The sequence below is a fragment of the Carassius carassius genome, chromosome 14 (assembly GCF_963082965.1).
Source record: "Carassius carassius chromosome 14, fCarCar2.1, whole genome shotgun sequence".
NCBI lineage: Eukaryota > Metazoa > Chordata > Actinopteri > Cypriniformes > Cyprinidae > Carassius > Carassius carassius.
In genome coordinates this window covers 8,164,895-8,191,871 of record NC_081768.1, presented here as the reverse complement: position 1 = coordinate 8,191,871, position 26,977 = coordinate 8,164,895, and the positions used below count along the sequence as shown (strand labels likewise).

The 26,977-nt window shown below is 39.6% G+C and overlaps 2 protein-coding genes across 4 annotated transcripts in view; one reads left to right on the top strand and one right to left on the bottom strand.

Annotated features, from left to right (window-relative positions):
- Positions 1–57: 57 nt before the first annotated feature.
- esr2b (estrogen receptor 2b) lies at positions 58–25,553 on the top strand. Its single transcript, XM_059565876.1, is given in 10 exon segments — positions 58–284; positions 9,321–9,809; positions 10,707–10,897; positions 17,945–18,061; positions 18,473–18,823; positions 19,234–19,372; positions 21,755–21,888; positions 23,465–23,648; positions 23,741–23,971; positions 24,700–25,553. Coding segments are annotated over 9 exon segments (1,815 nt in total). The 5' UTR covers positions 58–284; positions 9,321–9,396; the 3' UTR covers positions 24,755–25,553.
- The window catches only part of syne2b (spectrin repeat containing, nuclear envelope 2b), a 91,909-nt gene continuing 90,364 nt past the window's right edge, over positions 25,433–26,977 (bottom strand). For all 3 annotated transcript variants that reach the window (XM_059565875.1, XM_059565874.1, XM_059565873.1), the window contains one exon: positions 25,433–26,885. In XM_059565875.1, coding sequence (XP_059421858.1) covers positions 26,675–26,885 — 211 coding nt within the window. In that variant the 3' untranslated portion in view covers positions 25,433–26,674. The remainder of the gene's footprint in view (positions 26,886–26,977) is intronic.

Below are 26,977 nucleotides of genomic sequence, written 5' to 3'. Positions count from 1 at the left end.
CTGCCAGTGACGCGCGCTTCTAATCTTTATAGCCAAAAACAGATTTCTGCCAAAGTACAATCAGGCAAAGTGCGCTATTAGGACACTAGCACGTGCTTGCATGTCTCTCTCTCTCTCTCTCTCTCTCTCTCTCTCTTGCGTCTGTTGCTAACTTCAGTGCTCTTCTTTCTCTTCGTGCGCGCAGTAAATCAGATATATAGGCTGCGCAGCGCGTTTCCAGCTGATCAAAAAGATCTCTGCTGTGTTCTCTCCAGCTCACCTCACCTGATGTCTACATGCTGTCGGTAAGTGCATCTCTAACTACTAACTACCGTACCAAAACGCTAATCATAGTTTCCTTTCATTAAAAATGTGCTAAATTAGTGATAGTTGCCACTGTCTTCAAAATAGAAACTGAAAAAAATGAAAGAGATACCCAAAGCTTACAATGTCTGATTATGATTTTACCCAAGTGACAGTAACTATAGTAACTCAGGTATTTTGCCGGAAGCTATGGTTACCATTGCGTTAATTGTTAGTGTTCATTTGAGACAAAGGGTTTACTAATCAAGATTTAGAAACTTTTAACACTTTTGAAATGGTTAACGAGTGCGCATATGATGCCCAAAATGTTGCTTCGGTAGGCTGCTGAATAGGTTTTGAGAGATAGAAAGAGAGAAAAAACAAAAACACTTTATGACACGTGTTGCAGTGGTTGAATAAATGTAGGCTAATGATTCGATGTTTAGGTGAAGATAACCCAAGTGTGCTTCAATATAACTTTGCCCGGGGACCTTGAAAGAGCCACAAGGGTGTGCTAGAAAATATAACATAAAAAGTATAATAAGCATGTTTTATAATAATTTTATGTAACGAAAATGACAATATAGTTTTTGATCCTTTCTTCTATTTTAGGAAGGGAGTTCTTTAGGTTCCTCAAAACATTCCTAATCTATTTAAGCCAGTGATAGAAAAGATGTTATAACTTTTATAATAACAGTTTAATACTGTTTATTGATTGATTGATTGATTTTTAATACTGTTTTTATTAATTTAATTAAATTTTAATTTTAATACTAAAAGCCTTGACAGACAGTTTTTATTGTCTCTGCGCAAATACGGTCTATTACTCAATGTGGATCGTGATAAGATTAACAGATAATAAAAAGATAATAACATTAGTGATGAGTTATAGGCATGAGTTCAATGACAGAAGGAGATCATAAAATTTTAATGAGACAGGATAACTGTTTTCTGTTTTCTTTTTATTTATTATGTTATTTAAAAGCCCTTGCTACGTGTACTGCGCTTAAGCTAATAGAGACTTGTTATAGCACTTATATATCATTACTCTTTTGTTGTTTCTGATTGCTTCCATTGTCCTTATTTGTAAGTCGCTTTGGATAAAAGCATCTGCTAAATGAATAAATCTAAATGTGTAACAGACTGCCACCTGAACAATGTAATTTATTACAAAAAGAGTGTTTCAACTAACACATTCATTAAGTATGGTGTTAAAATGACCATCTGTTGGGGTTTAGTATTCCTGTTTTCAGGAATCTCAGAGGCCAAGGGAAAACTTCCAAAATATCTTTTCTGCAGATACATCATCCAAAACCACAACCCCATGTAACTAAAACAAGGATCTGCTACAACATTCAGTTTGTTTTATGAGTGGTGGTGGCGCTAAAAACCCTTTAGAAACAAGTTTTTGAGGAACAGCTATTTGTCATCTTTGTTTTCTGTGAACCTGCCTGCACACACTACATCTACACTGCCAAAAGCTTATGCTTAAATTAAAGATAGTTAATTTATCAGATAAATACAAAATGTTTCCATGTATAAATGTCTTTTCACATAAATTTTTTAAAGCATGCAAGAGTTGTCTTGGCAAAAATTTCATGGTGAAAAGTGTAAAGTGCAACTCAGTGTGGCAGGTTGATTCAGTCTTATGCAATGTTTTTGACTTGAATAAAACCAGCTAATGTAGATACCACATTCTTTGGTTACCTGACAAAACTTTTTTTTTTTAGCGTGAGGACCACCGGTACATCCACTTTCATTCATCTTTCTGTCCCTTGTGTTATAGAACTTCATATTTTTACCATAGCTTCATCAGTTATTTCTTTTTAATTTTTTTTATCGTCCAAAATCCTTTTAAAAAGTTCCATATAGAACATACGGAAAATTGCTGGGACACATTACCTCTTTAGTTCATGTGTCTCAGGGAGACACCCAAGAGAATGTGAAGAAGGGGAAGAAACACTCTTTATCGGTTTAGACAGAGGTCCTTGTCCTCTTGAGCAATGGATGAGAACTCACACGGAACATAATAGCCTGTTATCATTCAAAATCAGTAGTATTTGTGCTGATGGCTACAGATGGCATCCTTTTAAAAACACTAGACTATTATTCATTTAACATATGCACAAATAAACCATTTGCTGTGTTTACTTATAACTCCTGTAAAATACTGTTTTCATGAAAAAGCTACCAGAGGTGTAATTGCATTTAAGCATTTAAATGAGATATTGCTGGGTTTGGGCTTAGCAGCAGGAGGTTTTATCCATGGGATCAACAAAAACACACACATACATACGCGAGTGGACTGTTCTGGTGACATGTTTGTGTGACAAGTAATAGGAGAATTGGATCAAAATGTATAGACTGCAATCAGTCTGTGTCATTTAGTAATCTCAGAAATCATGCTCTCTAATTTTCTCTCTTAATATTTGTGCCAGAGAATGCTCAGTCTAGGATTTTTAAAAAGCCAGCTTTTCTTATCATCCCTCACTCCCTGAAAAAGAAGCAAGCCTCAATTAGGAAAGCATGAATAGTGTCAGCGATCGGAGTGGTTTCAAGCATGAAGAATGTGCGTGTATACACAGATGTGTGTGCTTAATTATTTATTTGAAGGTTTACTTCAGTTGCAGATACAAGGCTCAGTTAGGTGATGTGGGCCTTCATATGCCTGATGTGATATAAATTGAAACTTAATTATTGTGTAAGTTCAAAGAAATCACAAGTTGGAAGGAGAACCTTATTAGGATGGAGAAAAGTTCTCCCAGGGACTGTTTGTGTGTGTGATATGTGTAGGGGTTTCTTTGTCCTGTCCTTGGCCTTTTGTTCAGTGGTATGTGTGTCTGGATTGTAGCCAATCTGAGCTTTACAAGAGCGACAGGAGGGAAGTGCTTTCTCTGTCTTCCAATGAAATTTTCATTCAAAAGTTGCTTGAGTTACCATGACCATGCTTAAAAATATTTAAAATTGTTATTAAAAGTATTATAAAACTAAACTTTTGGTATGGTTGCATATGTGATTTTCATATGTTGAAATATAAGGAGCAGTCTGTTTAGTTTAATGGATTTTTTTTGTGCTCTTGTACCATCTGCTTCACACGTGTATGTGTGGATCATATTCCAGTGTGTTTGTCAGGAGTGTTTTCCAAGGAGTCTGTGTAAGACAACAACCAACAATATAGCAATAAAACAAAACAAATATAATGGATTATGAAGCCAAATGTTGTATGGACTGCATTTTCCCATAAAGTAATTAAAGAAATAAAGTAAATTTCCATTTTCATTATAGAGAAAGAGGCAGATAAAGGTAAAGAGGGAGGTAACGTCTCTTCTGCCTCCGTTGAACTCATTTTTATTCACAGAGAGGTCTTAGATGGTTGAATAAATTGGATGGCAAAATTGCAATAATACATAGACAGCATTTTAGAGTTGTGGCTTGAACAATAGTGCACCTGCTCTAGACAGGTGTTTATGAGGGGTGTTCAAGTTCAGTTCCAGGGCTCCAGTGGTTTTAAAATTGTGATTTCCAGGCATGGAAACTTTTAAAGGTTAAAATTTTTAAAGGGGTCATATGATGCGATTTCATTTTTTCCTTTCTCCTTGGAGTGTTACAACCTCTTGGTGCATGAAGAAGATCTGTAAAGTTGCAAAGACTAAAGTCTCAAATCCAAAGAGATATTCTTTATCAAAGTTAAGACTCTGCCACGTCCCCCTAAAAACGGTTCATTCAAACGAGCCCCCACATGTCTATGTCACTATGTGGAAATACTGTACTTGCGTAATGCTGCCCAAGTTTTCACGAAAAGAAAGAAGGGTATTTTGATAAATATAGTTTTTTTAACATTAAAGCATGTCAACATATTCTGTTACACTAAATACATAAAATAATGATCTTTAAAAAAGCATCATATAACCCCTTTGAAACCCATGGAACAGCAATGAGCATTTCTATAGTGAATATAATATGTAGTTGCTTAACTGTAGCTTGTTTCATCAGCCAAATTTGTTTCTTTCGAGTGAATTCCTTATGAAATTATTTTTAAACAATTATTCTCCTTTAGTAGCATGAAAAGCTAGAAAGGTCATAGAGAATCATTGGTTAGAACGTGTGGGAATCAAGTGTTCTATACTGGTATCATACACCCCCTGTCTCTCTCTGTCCCATTCTTAATGCTGTTCTTGTGCATTGTTTAAAATGAAGAAAATCATTAAAAAGCATAATATAATATTATACTTTATATGCCATCAAATGTGTTTCATTCATTCGTTCATAACCACTCATACCCCACTTCACTACCTCCCCCACCCCCCGCTGACACAGTTTTGCGTAGTGCCCCCAGAAGTCTACGATCTACGGAGCCCCGCACATGACATGCAAGAAAAAATAAATAAATTGTGCACACAATTTACTAATTAGTTCTCTTGATGTACTAAAATGTGCACACATGATAATTTGTTCCCTTAATATGCTATATTGTGCGAACAATTTACTTATTCGTGCGCATAATTTATAAATTGAGGGAACTGATTAGTAAATCATGCACACTATTACATTTTTTTCCCTGTATGCCATGTGCGGGGCTTCATAAGGATCGGCACTGATTGAATGTATCCACATTTTTTAACGAAGCAAGTGAGTCAATGATTCAGTAACCCATTTGGTTTGGTTTGAATGAATCTGTTGAATGAATGACTAAATGACTCACTCTTTGAAACAGACACCTACATGTTCGGTTTCATATTTAAAACTATAATTGCATCTTTCCCAACATTTCTTATTTGTATGTTTAAAAATATTTTAAACATTAATCTTATAAAATTCTTTATGCATTCGAAAGTTTGCTGTGTGAATGCATTTAATGGCACCTCAGCTTCATCAAACAATCTGTTAATACATCTAATGCCACTTGAAATGTAGCTTCTGTGTTTCTTGCAGTGGAAAGATGAAGCTTGTTGATACTGATACTAATTTGAATGGTAACAATTCTACAGTTTCTTATTATTGTTCTGATTTAATTGAAACAATGGAAGAATTTGATGTGAAAGATGACACATTTTAATAAGGTTATTCACAGAGCACTTTATTTTGAGAGTTGTTTAAGATAGAGAACAACTGTAACTTTGTCCAGATTGTGGAATTGTAATGTTTAAATCTTTTTTTTTATTTTTATTTTTATATATATATATATATATATATTTTTTTTTTTTTTTTTTTTTTTCATAAAAAAATATAGATTTTTGTTTGTATATGCTGTCAATTATAGTTTTTAGAAAGAAAACCGGAATCGGCAAAAATCGGTATCGGCATGTCACACTTACAAAAAAAAAATCTGAATTCGGGATCTGCCAAAAAAATTGCATTCGGTGCATCTCTACTTTCTATTTATCAAAGAATCCTTAAATAAATGTATCACAGTTTCCACAAAAATATTAAGCATTACGGGTATTTTCAACTCTAATAATAATAATAAATATTAGTTGAGCTAATGTTTTCTGAACCTTCATTGAAGACTGGAGCAATGGCTGGAAATTTAGCTTTGCCATCACTGGAAAAATGTATCATTATTTTAAAACTAAAATGGAATTTTTTTTTTCTTATCAGTTATATTATTTATTACCCTAGACCTAGACAGTGGACATTGCCTCCTCATTGCAGTCATTCGCATACTACTGGTGTGTTTATTAGTGCTGGTTTATTGTATGTGTTCTATTTACAATGTGTGCTTTATTATGTCTGCATTTACAGAGAATGTTCAGCGTAATGTTTCCTGGTATATTCTTTATGGACTTGTGTACTTCTCTGAGACAGAACACAATGTTTCAGGAGTTGTCTCAGTAATAACGTTGGCTCAGTGACATCTCACCTTTATTCTTTGTGTTTACTGTGGCAGCAGGCCAGATCTCTGACCCAAGACCCACAGATGCCCTTTAGCCTAGAGAAAAGGGAATGCTGGGAAGTAAAGTAAAGTTTGTAGTTTTGAGTGTTTGAATTTTTTTTTTACATAATCTCTTACACATAATTAATAGTAATGCCCATAAAATTATGAACTAAATAGTTTTTGAGTGATTTCACCTGCATGAAATATTTTGGAACTTTTGAGAATTACTAAAGATTGTTTCTGTAATGATTCCCTGTAAAGGTATTTCAGGCATTGTTTTAGACCCAATATGGCTTTAAAAAAATCATAATAAAATATAATATACATGATCTTAAAATAAACTGCAGTAAAACATTTCTTATTCCTTATTTTAACTTGTTTTCCATTTTTAAATTTTTAAATCAAGATACATTTGAGAAGCAACATTTCTTAAGGTATCAAGTGATTTAAAAAAAAAAATATTATTATTAATATTTATTTGTTAGAATTTTTTTTATTTTTTATTTTTTGACAAATGTATCAAAATTATGTAAGTTTATGCCTAAATAAAGAAAACATGCCTGCCAATGGGGTAAGACAAATAAAGTAATTTCAAAGGGGAAACAAGACGCCATTGGCTGTTATTTTTCTTGTTTTAAGCAAACACTTAGTTTATTTTGATAAATATTTCAGAACCAAGACTTAATCTTAAATCAGTTTGCTTCTCAAGTAAATGTGTTTTGCTTTAAGAATGTTTGGATATCTGTGATAGAAAATAAGGCAAGTTTACTAAGTAAGTAAGAATTTTTTAGTCATAGGACACAGTGAATTCAAGAGTGTCCTGTGATTCTGATCTAATATAGAGACAGATTATGGAAACAGAAAGTCACACATGAACACACAGCTCTCTTAATTTAATTTTCACCACGGGGAGTAGGAGGATTTGGATGGATGTCTTTATGTGTGCTTGTAGCACAAGGAAAAGAAGCCATCATTTACAGCTTTTTTTAAGTTCAACCCTAAAACACTACACAATAAACTGCATAATATACTGGTAAACTGGTATACTGGTAAACACCTGTAAAATAAATTACCTAGTAACGATTGTGGTTATCTGCATTTTTTTCTCTCTCATGTTTTCCTCTCTTGCTTTCATTCTAACTGTGATTTGTTGTTTTTCTATATTTGTATAAAAAACACACCTTGAACACATTATTTTCAAAAAATAATTTTCTTTTTGAAGAATGATTGATGGTTTATTTTTATTATTTGGTGACACCATAGGTGATGCTGACTTGAATTATTTTAATGAACCTGCAGTGGTTACATACTCTCATACATACATCTCTCTCTCCCACACACACACACACACACACATACACACACACAGATGCTGCCTTGCGGTTTATTCAGGCTCTTTTGGGAATTCTCATAGTTTATTTGTTCATCTCTGGTTTCAGTGTTACATGAAGCACAGTGGACTCTGGACCTTTGTGACAAACATTTTAAAAGAACTTTCTCCTCTGCATCTCTTATAAACATTTGACTTAAAACCAATGCTGACCTGTTGTGCCTCTATTTTATGCTCCATTAACTGACCATCTACAAGTTGAGTGAGATGACATACAGCCAAGTATGAAAGTGAAAGTGAAGTGACATTCAGCCAAGTATGGTGACCCATACTCAGAATTTGTGCTCTGCATTTAACCCATCCAAGGTGCACACACACAGAGCAGTGAACACACACACACACACTGTGAGCACACACCCACACTGTGAGCACACACCCAGAGCAGTGGGCAGCCATTTATGGGAGCAGTTGGGGGTTCGATGCCTTGCTCAAGGGCACCTAAGTCGTGGTATTGAAGGTGGAGAGAGAACTGTACATGCACTCCCCCCACCCACAATTCCTGCCGGCCCGGGACTCGAACTCACAACCTTTCGATTGGGAGTCCGACTCTCTAACCATTAGGCCACGACTTCCCTTAAAATTGGTGACCCATTGGTGACCCATACTTAGAATTCTTGTTCTGCATTTAACCCATCCAAAGTGCACACATACACACACACCATAAACACACATCCAGAGCAGTGGGCTGCCATTTATGCTGCAGCACCCAGGGATTTGGTGCCTTGCTCAAGGACATCTCACCTCACTAGTGGTATTGCTGGCCCAAGACTCAAACCCACAACCCTAGGAGTAGGAGTCAAACTCTCTAACCACTAGGCCACGACTACACTATCAAGAAAATGACAGATCCTTATAGTTATAGATATCTTTACTGATATCTAAACCAAAAGAAATCTTTGAAATTGACTTGAAATCTTTAAAGCATTTTTGGACAGTTGCAAGTAGAATATTATAACCTCAATCACAAGTAAATTATTCACATGCTACCTCATTTCCTGGAGTAGCACCTTTCAATATTTCATCTTCAAAACACTCCCCCAGCAAAAAAAAAAGCAGTTATCCTGTCTGGTTTGGTGTGATGAATCTCCAAGAAGAGAGCAGTGTAACTCGCTACAGAGGCTGTCTCTTTGCATCATGTATTTTGGACAGATTTAGAAATAATTATATGAAACTATGCTATGCATCATGTTCCTCTGTGACGTTTTTCATTTTTCCAGTCACTTTTTCATAGAAGATGTTGTAAAGGATTTACATCTGCTAATAAAACTAGAAAAACATTCATTAAACAGTAAAAAAAAAACATTGCATAAATGCAGGCAGCACTTACTGTATATGACACTTACAGGACATATTAAAGGTTTGTGCAATATGTACAGTTTAAAGGTTTAGGGTTGGTAGTTATAGTATATTTTAATATTTTATTTATTCCTGTGATGGCAAAGCTGATTTCTCAGGAGCTTTTACTCCAGTCTTCAGTGTCACATGATCTGTTCAAAAGTTTGGGGTCAGTTTTTTGGGCCCTTTTTTTGTGAAAGAAATTAATACTTTTTTTTTGTTCAGCAAGAATGCATTAATCCAATCAAAATGACAGTATGGGCATTACAATTTCACAATTTTAAATGTCTTATTCATCAAAGAATCCTGAAAAAAATGTACTTTAAAAAAGTAAGAATTTCTTAAACAAAGAAACGTTTGGACGGTACTGTATGCTTAACATGCAGAGGGTGTAAGTGTTACTCTGATATCTGACTTCCTTTTTTAAATGTCCTTCAGCAAGCACTTCCTCTGACACAGTTGGGCCTACAATGCAGTAGTCTGTTAAGCCAGGACCTCGCTTGAGTTCTCCAGAATGAGCTCCTCCACTGGTCCGGCCCCTGCGTCAGCCTCCCCTGTCCAGGCCAATTGAGGGAACTCGCCTAACATCTTACCACTTCTGTACACGTCCCAGCTCGGCATGGACAGCCAGACCATCTGCATTCCATCTCCGTATGTGGAAGCCTGTCAGGATTATTCACCACCGCATGGGGGAGAGATCAGCCACGGAGCCTTAACGCTCTACAGCCCCGTGTCCTCCACAGTGCTGGGGTACACTCATCCTCCTGTGTCCGAAAGCCTGGTCCCTTTAAGTTCGACAATCTTCTGGCCTCCCCACACCACACACTCTACGCCGTCTCTACACTGCCCGTCTCCACTGGCCTACAGGGAAACACATGCACACACCACCTGGGAGGACGCCAAGACACACACGATTAACCAGGGCAGGTGGGAAAACTACAGATCACATGCAGTGTCTTAATAATTAATATATGCCTTTAATCTCCAAGTAGCAGCTGTGAAATGGATAGTTCTATTACCATAGAGACAATAAAATCCTTGTTACCAGATAAAATGTGATAAAATTTAGCTTTTCTTTTTAGATTGAGGTGTTATTATTTTATATTTTTTATATTTTATATTGCTACAGTTTATTGAATCATGCAACTTTTTGAGCAGATACATGATATTACTTTTCTAATCTGACTTATTACTGGGCAGATAATAAAACACGTCTGTTCAGGTCTGTTTTGATAGAATCGCGGACAGCGGGGAAGAAATGATTCTAAATGCAAATGAGAAAATTTATCTATAATTGTGCATAGCTCAGCAAAATATATAAGCTATTATATGAAACATAAGAATTTAAAAATACATTAAAAGCTATAATGTGAAATATTACTGAAATTGTGTTCTATGATGTTTTTAATATTCCCTTTGTCACTTTGTAAAATTGAGCTAAATTAGGCAGATGTGAACAGGACCAAACAAGCAAATACATATGTATATATTATATTATCACAAAGTTACATTGATCATAAAATTATCAAATTAAACAGTAATAATAATTTCCAGGATCCAGGATCTGGGCAATTTCCTGAAATAAAAAAATATTGAAAAATAGTTTTATCTCAGCTAGTCGACAAAGCAACATTTCGCCCCCCCCCAAAATATATATATATATATATGGATATTTTAAAACACTTTATGTTTATAGAATATATAAAAATAAATGTGAATTAATAAAAACTAGTTCACACAGCAAGAATTCTTCACATTTATTTTAAAACAAAATCTTCTTGCCCTTTTTTTACTTTATCTATACCTTCATCTTTTCTATTATAGTTCTGTCCTTACTCATGCAAAGCTGTTAGGGCAGCAACTGGATGGTGATGATGGCTTGAATCCCTCACCAGGAATTTTGGGTAAAGGAGACACACACTTCTGTGCGGTGTGTCATGACTACGCCTCTGGGTATCACTATGGTGTCTGGTCATGTGAGGGGTGCAAGGCTTTCTTCAAACGGAGCATTCAAGGTAACGTTGGTCAAGGTAACCATTTAACATAAACACATGCTCTTCAGATGAAATACCATGTTAATTAAAGGAGGGTTTTGCCATTTTGAGTTTTTCTAAGCAGTTTTTTTTTTCATAAATCCTCAAACACTCTACTTGTTCTGTGCATGGATTTCTTTGAGAATGCCAGGGCCAGTCCTCTGTGTGCCCCCATTGAGTCTGTTTTGACCTTTCAGCAAATAGACACTACTCAAAAAGCCAGAACACATCAATATTTACAAATACTACACTTTTTTTCACAGATTATATTAATTCCATGCAAAAAAAGCCAAGGATTATACATGAATATTTTTTTCATTTAGATTTTTTTATTATTACTTTTAACTTGGGGAAGTCGTGGCCTAGTGGTTAGAGAGTTTGATTTAGGATTGAGTTAATCCTAAAGTTCCTCTTCAGGAACTCGAGCTGCGTCGAAGCGCTTTGGGGAACGCGTTCAGCGTACGCGACTCTGAATATCATGTGTAATCAGTCCAATGGAAGGGCGTGACGTCACCGACGTGGTGACGTAAGCGACCAGGAAGCTATAAAAGCACGTGCCACGCAGCTGGCGTAAGCTTCGCGTCTTTCAGCAAGCGCTCTGTGTGTGAATGTCATTTGTCCGTCTTGTGAGTCTTATTTACTGTTGTCTGTCCAGTTAAAAGAGCTCCTAGACATGCCAAAAAGCAAGGCGAAAGTTAAGCACTCAGATGGCGATTCCAAATCGCGTTATAGGCTGTGTGTTCCTCCCTGCCCGAGATATATAACGGGTGGGGATACACACAACCTGTGCGTGGTTTGCCTGGGTTCGAAGCACGCTGAGTCGGCTCTCGAGGGGGCCGACTGCCCGCACTGTGAGCGAATGTCGGTGCGGCTGCTTCGTTCCCGGAGGGCCCTCTTCGAGGAGGGGGCCTTCGCCAGCGTTCCCCGCGGTGCTGGTCCCGCTTCTGTCGAGGCAGAACGGCGGCTGCACTCGTGGGGTTCGCAAGTCGATCTGGTAGAGGGAATGGAGACGGGCCAGTCCCTATCTCCTTCCACTTCTGCCAGATCCGGCACCCAATCCCTAGAGTCGGAAGCACGCACAGCGGTTCCTTCCACTCAGGGTGAGGGATCGACGCTCCGCCTCTCTTCCTCCGAGGAGGTCGATGTGGAGTCGCTCGATAGGGATTCGCCACCCCACTCGCTACAGTATGAGGAGCTCTTAGAGGTGGTTACTCGCGCGGTGGCCAAATTAAGTATCGATTGGCCCCGCCGAAAAGTCTACCGAACCGCAGAGAAGCAAGCTGGAGGAATGCTTCCTGCGCGCGAGTCAGCCACCTCCCAGCCGGGGCCTTCCATTTTTTCCCGACCTGCATGATGAGATCGCCAGGTCGTGGAAACGTCCATTCTCGGCCCGCCTCTACATCCCCTCGTCTGATTACTACGGAAATGTAGTGGGGATGGGAGAGCACGGTTATAGAGCGATGCCCCGGGTGGAACAGACGCTTGCGAGCTATCTGTCCCCTGGCGCGGCATCGTCTCTGAAGGCCCCGGCATTGCCCTCAAAGCCACTAAGAACAACTTCGGCTTTGGTGGGCAAAGGGTATGCGGCTGCAGGTCAGGCTGGTGCATGTCTGCACACCATGGCGGTGTTACAGGCGTACCAGGCCGACCTGCTCAAGGAGCTAGATGAGGGAGAGGAGATCAAGTCCCATGATATTTCTGAATTAAGAAGGACCGCTGATCTCTCCCTCCGCACCACCAAGGAGACCGCCCGAGCGATTGGCGATTGTTCGGCGACGCAGTTAATTCTGTCGTCGACAGGTTCCAGGAGGCCCGCAAACAGGCGGCGGCGTTCCATAAGTTCCTCCCTCGTCGCTCCCTCGGGGCATCTGGGAAGGAGATGCCCCAGCCGCACCCTAGCTCCTCACACCGCGAGGCCCAGAAGCAGAGCGTCGCCTCTCGTGCTCCTCCGCGTCGGGAACGAGAGTCTCAGCGACGCTCTAGGCCGAGGTCTTCTAAGCCCAAATTAGATTTAAGGGCGGTTATCGAAGCTAAGAAGTCCTCGGCCAAGAAACCCTGACGCCAATGGCCCGGGGTTTCAGAGGGCAGCCTCTGCTGGGGTAGAACGGTACACACCGCAGTCCACGGTGCCCGTCCCACCTCAGTGCCCTCTAGGGGTCGTTCTGCCAACCCTGCCAGTGCTCCAGGGCGCAGCGGCCCCGGGCGAGCATCGTTCTCAGTATCCTCCGCCCGTGCGCGTAGCGGGGCTGGGACGCTCGCCGCCCCTGCGGGGGTCTCTTACACCAGAGGTCAGTCTCGAGAGACTGATTCCCTTAGTAGATTATTTAGCAGCGTGGAAACTACTGCCAAATGTATCTCGTTGGGTCCTGCATATAGTAGAAAAAGGCTACCGCATTCAGTTCAGCTCCGTGCCGCCTATATTCAACGGGGTCGTTCACACGATAGTGGGCCCCGGGCAGGGTCTGGTTATGGAACAGGAAGTGGAAACCCTATTAGAGAAGGGGGCCATCGAGGTGGTCCCTCCTCAGGACAGGGAGTCCGGATTTTACAGCCGGTATTTCATAGTTCCAAAGAAGGATGGGGGGCTGCGTCCGATTATAGACTTGAGGGTCTTAAATCGTTCAGTTATGAGACTGAAGTTCAGAATGCTCACAATCAAGCATGTTGTAGCTCAGATCAGGTCCGAGGACTGGTTTGTCACGATAGATCTCAAAGACGCATATTTTCATATCTCCATCCTTCCTCAACACAGGAAGTTTCTGAGGTTCGCTTTCGGGGGCGAAGCCTACCAATATCGAGTACTTCCCTTTGGCCTCGCACTCTCACCCCGCACGTTTACAAAGTGTGTAGATGCGGCTCTGGCCCCCCTGCGCACGCAGGGCATCCGCATTCTCAATTATATCGACGATTGGTTGATTTTAGCTCAGTCAGAGCAGATTGCGGTTCGACATCGAGATGTCGTTCTCGCACATATGGGGGAGCTGGGTTTGAGACTGAACGCCAAGAAGAGTGTACTTTCTCCGGCTCAGAGAACCACCTATCTAGGCGTAGTATGGGATTCGACCGCGATGCAGGCACAATTGTCCCCTGCTCGTATCGAGTCGATCCTCATCTCAGTCAAGAGAGTCAGAGAAGGCCAGTCACTCACTGTCAAACAATTTCAGAGATTGTTGGGTCTGATGGCAGCTGCGTCCAACGTGATACCTCTTGGCCTGCTGTACATGAGACCCCTACAGTGGTGGCTCAAGACCAAGGGATTTTCCCCGAGGGGCAATCCGCTTCGCACTATCAAGGTCATGCGGCGCTGCCTCCGTGCCTTAGACATGTGGAAGAAACATTGGTTCTTGAATCAGGGCCCGGTGCTGGGAGCTCCTTGTCGCCGTGTGACACTAGCGACGGACGCGTCCCTCACCGGCTGGGGTGCGGTCATGAGTGGCCACCCTGCCCGTGGTCTGTGGAGCGATCGCCATCTAACGTGGCATATCAATTGTCTAGAAATGCTAGCAGTTTATCGTGCACTGAAGCACTTCCTCCCAGACCTGAGAGGTCACCATGTGTTGGTGCGCACCGACAACACATCAGTGGTCTCTTACATCAACCACCAGGGCGGTCTGCGTTCGCGCCCTTTGTACAAGCTGGCGCACCAGATCCTGGTGTGGTCCCAGAACAAACTCCTCTCATTAAGAGCAGTATATATTCCTGGGAAGTTAAATATGGGAGCAGACATACTGTCGAGGCAGGGGCCGAGGCCCGTGGGAATGGAGACTTCACCCACGGGTGGTAGATCAGATATGGAGAGTGTTTGGCAGGGCTCAAGTAGACCTTTTTGCGACTCAGGAGACGTCACAATGTCCCCTCTGGTTCTCTCTAGTTCATCCAGCTCCTCTGGGACTGGACGCTATGGTACAGACCTGGCCGAGGCTTCGTCTGTACGCTTTTCCCCCTATCGCTCTGCTTCCGGGAGTTCTGGCGAGAGTACGCCGGGACGGGGTCCGTCTGTTATTAGTAGCCCCGTTCTGGCCGGGGCCGAGTATGGTTCTCAGATCTAGTCTCGCTCCTCGACGGCTCTCCGTGGGAGATACCGATCAGGACAGACCTACTCTCACAGGCGCAGGGCACGATAATTCACCCTCGCCCGGAGTTGTGGAAGCTGTGGGTGTGGCCCCTGAGGGGGCACAACTGGTAGCAGCTGGTCTCTCAACTGAGGTTGTGGAGACCCTACTCCAATCCAGAGCTCCCTCTACGAGGAAACTGTACGCCCTGAAGTGGAAGCTTTTCACTTCATGGTGCAGAGACCGCCAGCTAGACCCAGCAAACTGCCCAGTTGGTACAGTTCTGGAGTTTCTACAGGCTAGGCTCTCTGCAGGGTTGACCCACTCTACTCTGAAGGTCTACGTGGCGGCCATTGCGGCCTACCACACCCTTCTCGACGGTCAGTCTCTGGGAAGACACCCCCCTAGTTACACGTTTCCTCCGCGGTGCACTGAGGCTGAGACCTCCAGTACGGTCCCGTATTCCCCCGTGGGACTTGGTTGTGGTGTTAGAGGCTATGTGCAAACCCCCGTTTGAACCTATTCAAGATATCTCAGACAGACATCTCACACTTAAAACCTCTTTTCTGTTGGCTATTACCTCTCTGCGGAGAGTAGGAGATCTTCAGGCCCTCTCGATGGCCCCTTCTTATCTTGAGTTTGCACCAGGCATGACTAAAGCGTTCATATACCCTCGAGCGGGATATGTTCCCAAGGTTCCCTCTGTTACACCACGACCTGTAGTGCTGCAGGCCTTCTGTCCTCCTCCCTTTCGGGAGCCCGACCAGGCGAAGCTAAACTGTATGTGTCCGGTTCGAGCACTGGACGCATACGTCCACAGAGCTGCCCTGTGGAGAAAAACTGACCAATTGCTTGTGTGCTACGGTCCCCCCAAGAGGGGTTCTCCTGCTTCTAAGCAGACTATTAGTCGTTGGATAGTCGAGGCTATCAACGTCACCTATGAGTCCTCTGGTCGTCCCCCGCTGTCGGGAGCCAAGGCTCACTCTACTCGGGGTATGGCGGCCTCTAAGGCCTTCTTAGCAGGTGTATCCATGCTGGACATCTGCAACGCTGCGGGGTGGTCCACGCCCTCTACATTTGTTAGGTTCTATGGCCTAGATATGCCAGTCACTCCAGGCGCTTCTGTCCTCCTGTCCTGAGCTGTGCTCTTCGGATACACACCAGGCAGGGGTTTGGTAGTCTGGCGGCGTTAGGACTCGTTCCCCAAAGCGCTTCGACGCAGCTCGAGTTCCTGAAGAGGAACGTCTCTAGGTTACGTATGTAACCCTAGTTCCTCGAGGGAACGAGACGCTGCGTCTCGGAGCCATACCCCCGGCACCCCTGCCGGCGCTTGCTGGTACTCGAAGCTGACGCCAGCTGCGTGGCACGTGCTTTTATAGCTTCCTGGTCGCTTACGTCACCACGTCGGTGACGTCACGCCCTTCCATTGGACTGATTACACATGATATTCAGAGTCGCGTACGCTGAACGCGTTCCCCAAAGCGCTTCGACGCAGCGTCTCGTTCCCTCGAGGAACTAGGGTTACATACGTAACCTAGAGACGTTTTGTGTTCGAGTCTTGGGCTTAGGTGCCCTTGAGCAATGTACTGAACTCCACGGGTGCTGCAGCAAAAATGGCAGCCCACTGCTCCGGGTGTGTGTTTATGGTGTGTGCGTGCACTTTGGATGGGTTAAATGCAGAGCATGAGTGCAGTGCTAAGATACTCGGTCACCATACTTGGCTGTATGTCACTTTTAGTATTACTTTTATAGCTTTTTAATTTGATTTCAAAACAGTTTGGGATATACTATATTTGGAAATATTATTTGTTATATTGAAATATGTTTTAAAATGTAATGTTTTTCTCTTATGAAAAAGCAGAATTGTCAGTCTAGTCTTCAGTGTCACATGATTCTTCAGAAATCATGCACCACCCGTTTCTTATTATTATCGATTTTAAGAACAGTTGTGCTGTTTAATAGGTTTATGGAAACCATGATACATTTTTTTTGATCTAAAGGAAGTTCAAAAAAACATAATTTATTTGAAATATACGTCTTTCTTTCAAGCTTTTGAACGGTAGATTGTACATGAAAGTGTGAAAAGTGAAAGTGAAAGGACATTCAGCCAAGTATGGTGACCCATACTCAGAATTTGTGCTCTGCATTTAACCCATCCGAAATGCACACACACAGAGCAGTGAACACACACACACACTGTGAACACACACCCAGAGCAGTGGGCAGCCATTTATGCTGCGGCACCCAGGGAGCTGTTGGGGGTTCGATGCCTTGCTCAAGGGCTCCTCAGTCGTGGTATTGAAGGTGGAGAGAGAACTGTACATGCACTCCCCCCACCCACAATTCCTGCCGGCCCGGGACTCGAACTCACAACCTTTCGATTGGGAGTCCGACTCTCTAACCATTAGGCCACAATTTCCCACCTTTTACATACATTTATAAGATTATCATTTCTAAAGGTAAGATTTCAAACTTACTTGATTTACTTTCCTTGATTACTAATATAAGCTCATGTTTCTGGAAATTAATCCCATACAAAAATGAGAGTGTATACAAAAAAAATAAATTTCACTCAGAAATTGCTAGTAAATTTCATAAAAAAAAAAAAAAAAGTGTTTTCTTCTAAAACTGTCCAATAGTCTTCCAAAAAATATAATAAGATATATTTTATATATATATATATTTATATATATATATATATATATATATATATATATATATATATATATATATATATATATATATATATATATATATATATATATATATATATATATATATATATATATATATATATATATATATATATATATATATATATATATATATTTACAGTGCAGTGCTAAAATACTTGAATCAATTGACAGCTCTAATAATATATTAGACAATACAATGAGATGACATTAAAAAGCTTAATTTAACCAAGACATCCAAGGATGTGAGTTTAATTGAATTTTTTTCTCTCAATCTTCTTCAGGTCACAATGATTATATTTGTCCAGCCACCAACCAGTGCACCATTGACAAGAGCCGACGTAAGAGCTGCCAGGCCTGTCGACTCCGCAAGTGCTATGAAGTGGGCATGATGAAGTGTGGTAGGCAGCAGCCTCTTCCTTTTTTTGTGTGTAGCCACTTATTATTTCCTGGGGGATATGTCAAACTTTATATAATCTTGGACACTTGTTACTTTGGGGACCAATTCTCAATATTAAGTAACTATTAACTACCACTTTTGCATTAATAAACTCCTTATTTGCTGCTTAGTAATAGTTAGTAAGGTATGAGGTCGTTTAAGGGACCTAAAATATTATTATGTTATATTATGCTATTTATATTATGAATTATATTAGTATGTGCATCATAAGTACTTATAAACAGCCAGTATGCTAATAAGCAACATGTCAATAGTGAGAATTGGTCCTTAAACTAAGGTGTTATCATATTGGACAGTGTGCTGTGCTGAGTGTGCACTTTTGATGCATGTGTGTAATTGTGTGTGTGAACAGGTGTGAGACGGGAGCGCTGCAGTTACCGAGGTGGACGTCATCGTCGTAACCCCCCAATGAGAGACAGCTCAGGCGGGGCGATAGGGGTCAGAGGTGTTTCCCAGCCTCATTTAGAATTTCCCCTCAGTCCCACTCATCCACTCTTCCCTTTGGGGGACAGAGCTGAGGGGTGCGGCCAGAGCCTCACCCCAGAGCAGTTGGTCAACTGTATTCTGGAGGCGGAGCCTCCTCAGATTTACCTGAGAGAGCCAATAAAGAAGCCGTACACGGAGGCCAGCATGATGATGTCACTAACCAACCTCGCTGACAAGGAACTGGTGCTCATGATCAGCTGGGCGAAGAAGATACCAGGTGTGTGTTTGTATAAATACCTGAAATACTCTGATTCCTAATCTGTCACACATTGCACTTTTTAAGCAATGCGTAACTTTTCCCATATGGAAATGTAATATATGACTATTATTATCCTTTATTGAGAGTGCTATACTGTATATGTTACCTATATAATTTTCATATACATTCTCTGGTTAGATATAAATTTATAACATACATAAAATCTGTATAATAAAATTTGTATTTATATATGTAGATCTGTTTTATATGGTAACATTTGTTCCAATTGTTTTTTGTCACAAATGACAAAAAGCATTAAAAATAAACAAAAATCCTTTTGTGTGAGTGTATGTGCACGCACTTCCGGCATTTGAAGGGCAAGCAGCTGTGTGTTCCGGCAGACATTTGTGTGTTTTTACTCCTCGCAGGTTTTGTGGAGCTGACTTTGTCAGATCAGGTGCATCTGTTGGAATGCTGCTGGCTGGATATATTGATGTTGGGACTGATGTGGAGATCTGTGGATCATCCCGGGAAACTCATCTTCTCACCCGATCTCAAACTCAACAGGTAAAATCCCCCACTGACACTGGAAAAGAGCTCCTTCCACAGCACAGATGACACACTGGAGAGGAACATACTGAATGTGTTGATCAAACTGTGTTATAGACACACCTTCATGGCCCTGAAATGCTCACAGCAAATTTCTTTTTCGTTCTTTGCTTAGGGGTAAAATGAAGTTTGAAATACCTTTGCCATACACATCCTAAACTGCTCATGCTGTTGGGAGCACATGTGGATGTTTACTTCTACAGTACTGTATAGAACTTTTTACAACAGATTTTTAAAGCAGGGGTTCTCAACCCTGGCCCTTGAGGTCCGCTTTCCTGCAGAATGCAGATTGATGCTACTTTCTAGTAGTCCTGAAGTCCTTGATTAGCTTTGAAGACAAGAACTCCAAGGCACTCGAATATCTCAGTGAAAAAATTAAAAAGCCTTTATTACATTCTTGGCTTGCTTTTTAAAAAAATGGTGAGAGGTACACCTACGCGTTGCGGCTACATGCCTTCATCAGGGTGTGTATTACAAACAATCCTTGATTAGCTTGTTCATGTGTGTTTCATTAGGGTTAGAGCAAAACTCTGCAGGAAAGACCTTGAGGACCAGAGATGAGAACCCCTGCTTTAAAGCAAGCAGCTTTTTTAAAAAACATGATAAAACAATGTCAGTGTTGCTTTCAATTAGAACTACAACTTAAATATTGTAAAGCAGCTCTACAGTCTGTTCGTGCTTTTACTTGTTCTAACCTCGTTGGACTGAACAGAAGAAATGAACTGAAGAAGATTTCCACATCAAAGAAGATGGAACTTCAGAACACACCTACCGATTTCTTTTTATCCATTATTAGTTATTTATCCATTTTTTACTGACTGTCTACAATATATCAGATTTGTGTGTCCTGGTGGTTATTTTCCAGCTTACCTGCTTTGGTTGCTATAATGATCACACAGCATTCAGCACTATGCCGAGTTAATTTTTTTACAGCAGCATGGAAGCAGGAATTTGAAAGCTGGAAATGGGGTTTATGTCGAACGTCACCTCGCCAAACCTGGAAAACAGGTTGCATCCAATTTTAGGAGAAATTAGTATGAACTGATTAAGATGTTTATGGACTTTTAAGGTAATCAGCTAGCCTAGCTAGTAGTCCTTATAGTTGGAGTTTTATTAAATTTTAATATCTGAATGTTCAGGAAAAGACATCTGAACCAAAAGTGACGAGTTTTACTGTTTTACAGAATACACAAGTCTGTTGCGCACAACCTCCAACTCCAAATTTGACATAACTCCCATATTGTCTCTCTATGCAATGGCATAGGATCTATGATATCAAAACCTGAAGGATGAAAAACAAGCTGAAATGTAACCGTTTGGACTTGGCTTTGAAAGATACTGAATTGGAAGTGTGGTTTGGATTGAATTTATTAAAGTCAGATCTATGTTTTTTTTCTGTAGAGGAGACATAATATAAAACAACTTTAACCAGATATCCCAAAAATGCATTTGTGCTGTCAATATGTAGAATTCTTTAGATTAGAATTGTTTGAACTCTGAAGGCGTCTTCCATATGTGGGATTGGCTCATATCTTGCTTGATGGTAACATTTGAAAAACACTGATGTTTAATGGATTTATTAATTGACCTTCGGATAATCTTCAGTTGTGTATGTCCAGTGCATGCCGTGTTTGTGTGTGTACATACACACACTGTGAGACTCGTGAACAAAGTTTTTGAAGTTCATTATGAAAACTGATCTGTTTTTGTTCTCTTTTGTTTATGCATGGTTGGCATGTTTGTATACCTGTTTATTAATTTGTGTGGAATTAAATATTCCTCTTCCTTGGTGATTATCTCCAGGGTCTTAACAAACCTTGGTGTGTTCTCATAACACAAGCTTAGTTTGCATTACTCATTTCTCACACAGGAGTGAGTGTGTGTGTGTGTATGAGAAGAAAGTGTGTGAGATAGTGTGTACTTCCTGTGTCTTTCACCTGACACTTTAAGGTCATCTGTATTCATTCAAAATAAGCTGTGTATGTTAGCTAGTGTCATCTTTAGCTTGTTTTTCTATTAATTAATTAAATGTTTATTAATCACTATACACTTGGATACATTTTTTCAGTACAGTTAGTATAACTGTGTCCTGCCATTTTGTTAGGCTGTTTGTACTAGATGTATACAACTTTGCTTTTATTATTGTCATTGATTTATGGTGCATATAATTAAATAATAAAATATAAAAAATATAAAAATATTTTCTCATGTTCTTGTGGTGGTGATGTCATGTTCTTGTATCTTCAGAGTGATTAGTCACAAGACATTTATGGCTTAAGTGATTGGCCTTTTCCCATTTATCTCTGTTTCATACCTTTTCTTTCTCTCTAATTCGTTCAGGGATGAAGGGACCTGTGTTGAAGGCATCATGGAGATCTTTGACATGCTGCTGGCCACCACCTCCAGGTTCAGAGAACTGAAGCTTCAGAGAGAGGAATACGTCTGCCTTAAAGCCATGATCCTTCTCAACTCCAGTATGACACTACTCTGATTGTGTGTGTGTGTACGTTATTGAGCGAGATTAAAATGCAGTTTGTATCTTCTTTTTGTTTTCTTCCTCTACATAAGTGTAGGGCATGCTAATTAAAACAGACAAACTATAGTTACATGACCGGTCAGGGGTCTCCTGCCATTGCCACCCTCTTGTGTTTTAACCCTATAAAGCCTATCTTATTATCATCTTTGATACATGAATATCTTTTGTAAATGATTAAATAATCAACATGATCAAGCCTTTGCTGAAAACATGCCTTCTGAACTTTGATTGATAGAGTTACTTTTAGTATAATTGTAAAAATGTCCTTGATATTGATGTCTTTTTGGTCTGAAATCTTTAATGATTTCAAGTAAATGTAAGAATAACTTTTATATTGTAAGGAATATTTAAAGAACACCTACTGGGCTGTAGCAACTTTTATTTATTTGAATATAATTTTTTTTATTAAAATTCTTTTTATTTATTTTTTTTTAAAATCATGTTAAAATCTGAGTTTAAATAATGAATGTTTGTTTGTACATCTCTCATTCATTATTATATTGCATTTCATTATGTTTTGATCACAAAACTAAGCATTTAAATATCATCTTACTAGATGTATTATCCTGAGATATACAGTGACAAATTAATTTATGCACTTAGTAGTGTGCTATATACTGTTATAAAAAAGTCATTGATTTACATAACATTCACATTACAAGCCATCAGAATTTAATTTTATTTTTTTCGTTATATAAATAACATCATCTACACTTTTTTTTTTTTTTTTGCTCAGTTATAGCATGTAAATAAATCGTAGGACATAAGGATTTTTTCCTCCTCAAATATGTGAACCTGGTCATAAGTAGCATTTGTAGCAATAGCCAAAAATACATTTTATGGCAAAAATCATTAGGATATTAAGTAAAGATCATGTTCCATGAAGATATTTTGTAAATTTCCTACCATAAATATATAAAAACTTTTTCTGTTATAATATTATACATTTTATATATGATTAGTAAGATGCATCACTAAGAATTGTATTTGGACAACTTTAAAGGCCAATTTCTCAATGGTTTGATTTTTTTCACCCTCAAATTCCAGATTTTCAAATAGTTGCTCTCTGCCAAATATTGTCCTCTCCTAACAAACCATACATCAATGGGAAGCTTATTTATTTATGTATACTTTTTGAAAAATGGACCATTTGAAAATATGAAATATGAAAGGTTTTGGTTGAGTCACATATGAGCTCTATATTCTCACTACAGTATATCACACTATATGAGCTATAAAAACGTGCGTTGCGTATCAAATATGATAAAAACAATGCACATAAGTAGATGGGTTTTTTTCATATTCAACTGTTCAATTAAAATAATATATTTTTTCATGCTATTATTTCATATGTCAGGCTTCTCAGGGTTAAAACTACAATCTGATTGCTGACTCTATGAAAAGGTTGTGGCTAGATGGTAACCTTTGGTCAGTCCTATTATCACAAAATTAACAGTTGTCTCTTTAACTGCATCAGATGTTGTGATTCACTTCTGTTGTATGCTTATTAACAGATAACTGTTCAAGATTGCCACAGACTCCTGAAGATGTGGAGAGCCGTGGGAAGGTTCTGAGGCTGCTGGATTCGGTGACTGATGCTCTAGTTTGGACCATCTCCAGAACAGGCTTGTCCTCACATCAACAGTCCATCCGGCTCGCCCATCTGCTAATGCTGCTCTCACATATTCGTCACCTCAGGTACCACAGCAGACTGGGGCCGTATTATATACTTTCACAGCATTTTGTTTCAATTTTCAAATTCACACTGTTCCTTTCTTCTGTCATCCTAGCAACAAAGGCATCGAGCATCTGTCAACCATGAAGAGAAAAAATGTGGTGCTGCTGTATGATCTTCTGCTGGAGATGCTGGATGCCAACACATCCCAGAGCAGCCAGATGCTAGCGGCTCACACAAAAGCATCTCTCCGGGTGGACACACAACAGAACACAGAGATCCTCCACACATCCAAACAGCAGCCTGCGCTGAAAGAGAGCAGCCAGGAGACCCGACACAGTCCACAGTGAGTGTATCCAAGCATGCACACTTGTGTTGAACTGTGCCATTTTTGGTAATACAGAAATCATATTTTGTGAAAAATCTACCCAAAAGTTTTAGCAAAAGATAACCACAAGATATCTAAGTTTATGTAACTGGTTGCCATTCAAAAGGGTAGGGTCAAACAAAATAAAAATAAAAATAAATGAATACTTTTATTCTGCAAGGATGCATTAAACTGATCAAAAGTGGCAGCAAAGACTTTGATTTGGTTGCAAAATAGTTTACTATGTTAAAAATATTTCTATTTAAAAAGAAAAATGTAAAAAAAAAAAAGCAGCAACAAATCATGGTTTTCACACTTATATCAGCATATTAGAATGATTTCTGAAGGATCCTGTGACTCTGAAGACTGGAGTAATGATGCTGAAAATTCAGCTTTGCCAGCATAGGAATAAATAGCATTATGAAATATATTCAAATAAAAAAAACAATAATTTTAAATTGTAATATTATATCGCTACTTTTTTTTTTTTTTTTTACTGTATTTATGATTAAATAACTGCAGCCTTTTAAAGGTTTACCTGTTCATGCGATTTTTGTTTGTTTTACAAACTACGTTAAATAGGCTGTAACATGTTCAACCTGAAACATTCCTTCAACTAGTCATGAATCATTATATTTCTCAAAATGAGATTTTTCACACAAGGTTTTCTCATCTAAGCTAACACATATTTGTGTCTGTCTCTACAGAGCTGAAGAGACAGTGGATAATACATTACATCGAGTGGACATGGACACAGACTGACAATATGCCTTTTGTGGGGTAAAAATCTCCCAGGATGCAGCATCGGATATAAATCCAATTTCTAAGCCGCTTGCGTAGGGTCGTGGGGGTTTCAAAGCAGACCTGGAAAAAAAAAACCTTAGATGACCAAACAGGGCTTTCAAATGGCATCCATTGCCCTAATACCTTCGAAGGGTTTACCCTCCAGAGTCAGTACTGCAAAGGCATGAAAAAAACTGTTCCTTGCAAACCACTTCTGCATCATTTTGAAATCAAAAGTCATCATCTGCATCAAAGTGTCCATCAGTTTTACCTGTTGAAATCCATCATTCCGATATGCCCTTCAAAAGTGGACTTATCTCATTTAGAACGCATCATGAAAGTAATTTTCAAACATTTTCCCACACACTCCGTCATTTGTCACTGGCTGGCAAACACAGTCCCAAACTAATGTGATTGGTTGAGCCAATGCCACTATTGAGCAGGCTGAGACGCTCAAATGAACAGAATTTTAATAGCTCCACTGTGTTTACAGTTTTTGGGGAATTAACCTAATTTCAAGCTTAAAACAGGAAAAAATATACTGACGACAAACTGACACAACAGTAAGTTTCTACAGGTACCAAAACTAAATTCATTTTATTGTATTCAGCTGCATAATAAATAAATATGTGGGAAATAAATGAGTGGACACGTGCATATTTGTACAATGTTTATTTGTAGGAAAATTGAAACCACAAAAATCTTTATATTGTCTTCAACCAGTGTTTGACATTGGCAGTGCAAGGTTTGCTGCAAAATAAATTCATCATAAAGTGAATGTTTTCTGTGATTAATGGATACTTTATATCACAGTCTATTTTAGTTGACCCATAATTTCATCTATACTATAACAATTCAATTAAAAACATCAAACAACAAAACGAACAGCACTCTTTTAGTAACTGTGAGGAATTATAAAACCAAGTCTCTGTAACTTTGGCAGTTAGTATGAGTGAAAGAGCGACTAATGGGCTTTCACCAGACTTCTGTAGGTTAAAAATAAAATAATAGCCACATACAGTCATGTGGATACTTTTGAAATGTGTTTCTATGGGTTTCTAAAAACACACCAGACACAAACACATCAGGGTACCAGATTTCCCTGGCTGAAAAATTCTAGCTATAAACTCTAAAACATAATCAGATATAATTTATTATCTCCACTGAGATCAGTTACCAATTATATTTAAATAATTTCAGTAGTTTTACAATATTCACACACACATGAAAACAACACCAAACAGCCATCAAACTTTAGGCTGAATAAATTAAACATAAATTTTGCACACACCCTAATGCCACTTTGTGTCTCTCCTCCATGGCTTTGACCAAGAAAATGGCAGCTAAGAGAGCTACAAATAAAATATATTCATCATTAAAAGTTATTTTACACTGACTCCTAGAAACTATGAACATAACTGATATTCAAGCAAGTCCAATCACTCAGTCACATAAACAGGGCTTCTAGTTTAACAATACAGGCCGACTCAAAGCCCATAAGCCTATAGGGTTCAATTTTGTCATTTATATGTCAAAAATAAATACATCTGTGTGAAGGAGTATTTCAATGTTTCAATGAATATGCTACAATTACAAAATGAGTGCACCTTTGATGAGGAGTCCTTGCCGTTCTCTAAAAATACAAATATACATCATGAGGAAAGGCTCTTTCCTCAGAAAAAAAATCACTCTCTATGTGCAACTGTCCTCGGATTCAGGAACCAGGTTTGATTGTTGCAGGACAATCTACTGAATCCCAAACACAAGGGCTTTCACTCAAATTAATCAGAGCTACAGGATTAGCTACAGGAGAGTAAACGGGGAGGCTTGGACTACGTCCCATTCCCTCTAGAGAATGAGCTGTGGCTGTGTGTTAGTGAAGGGGACGGGTAGTTGTTCTCATGTGGGTGGGGGTCCGTTGGTGTAGAGGAGCATGGGGTAAAAGGATCGGGCAAAGTTGTTGGAGAGAGTGCAGCTGTAGTCGTCCTCTGAGAGAGGCACCAGACACGCCACAACCAGCAGCAGCAGGAAGAGGATGTGGAGGGGGAAAGCTGCTCGTAGGACACGATACAGGAACGGCCTCGCTGGGGACAAATCAGATTTGTCATCCCTACAGAAAGACAGTTAGACAGTTATTGTTAGACAGTCAACATTTTTTAAACTACTGCTAAAATGTTTGGGTTTAGTAATATTTTTTCAAAT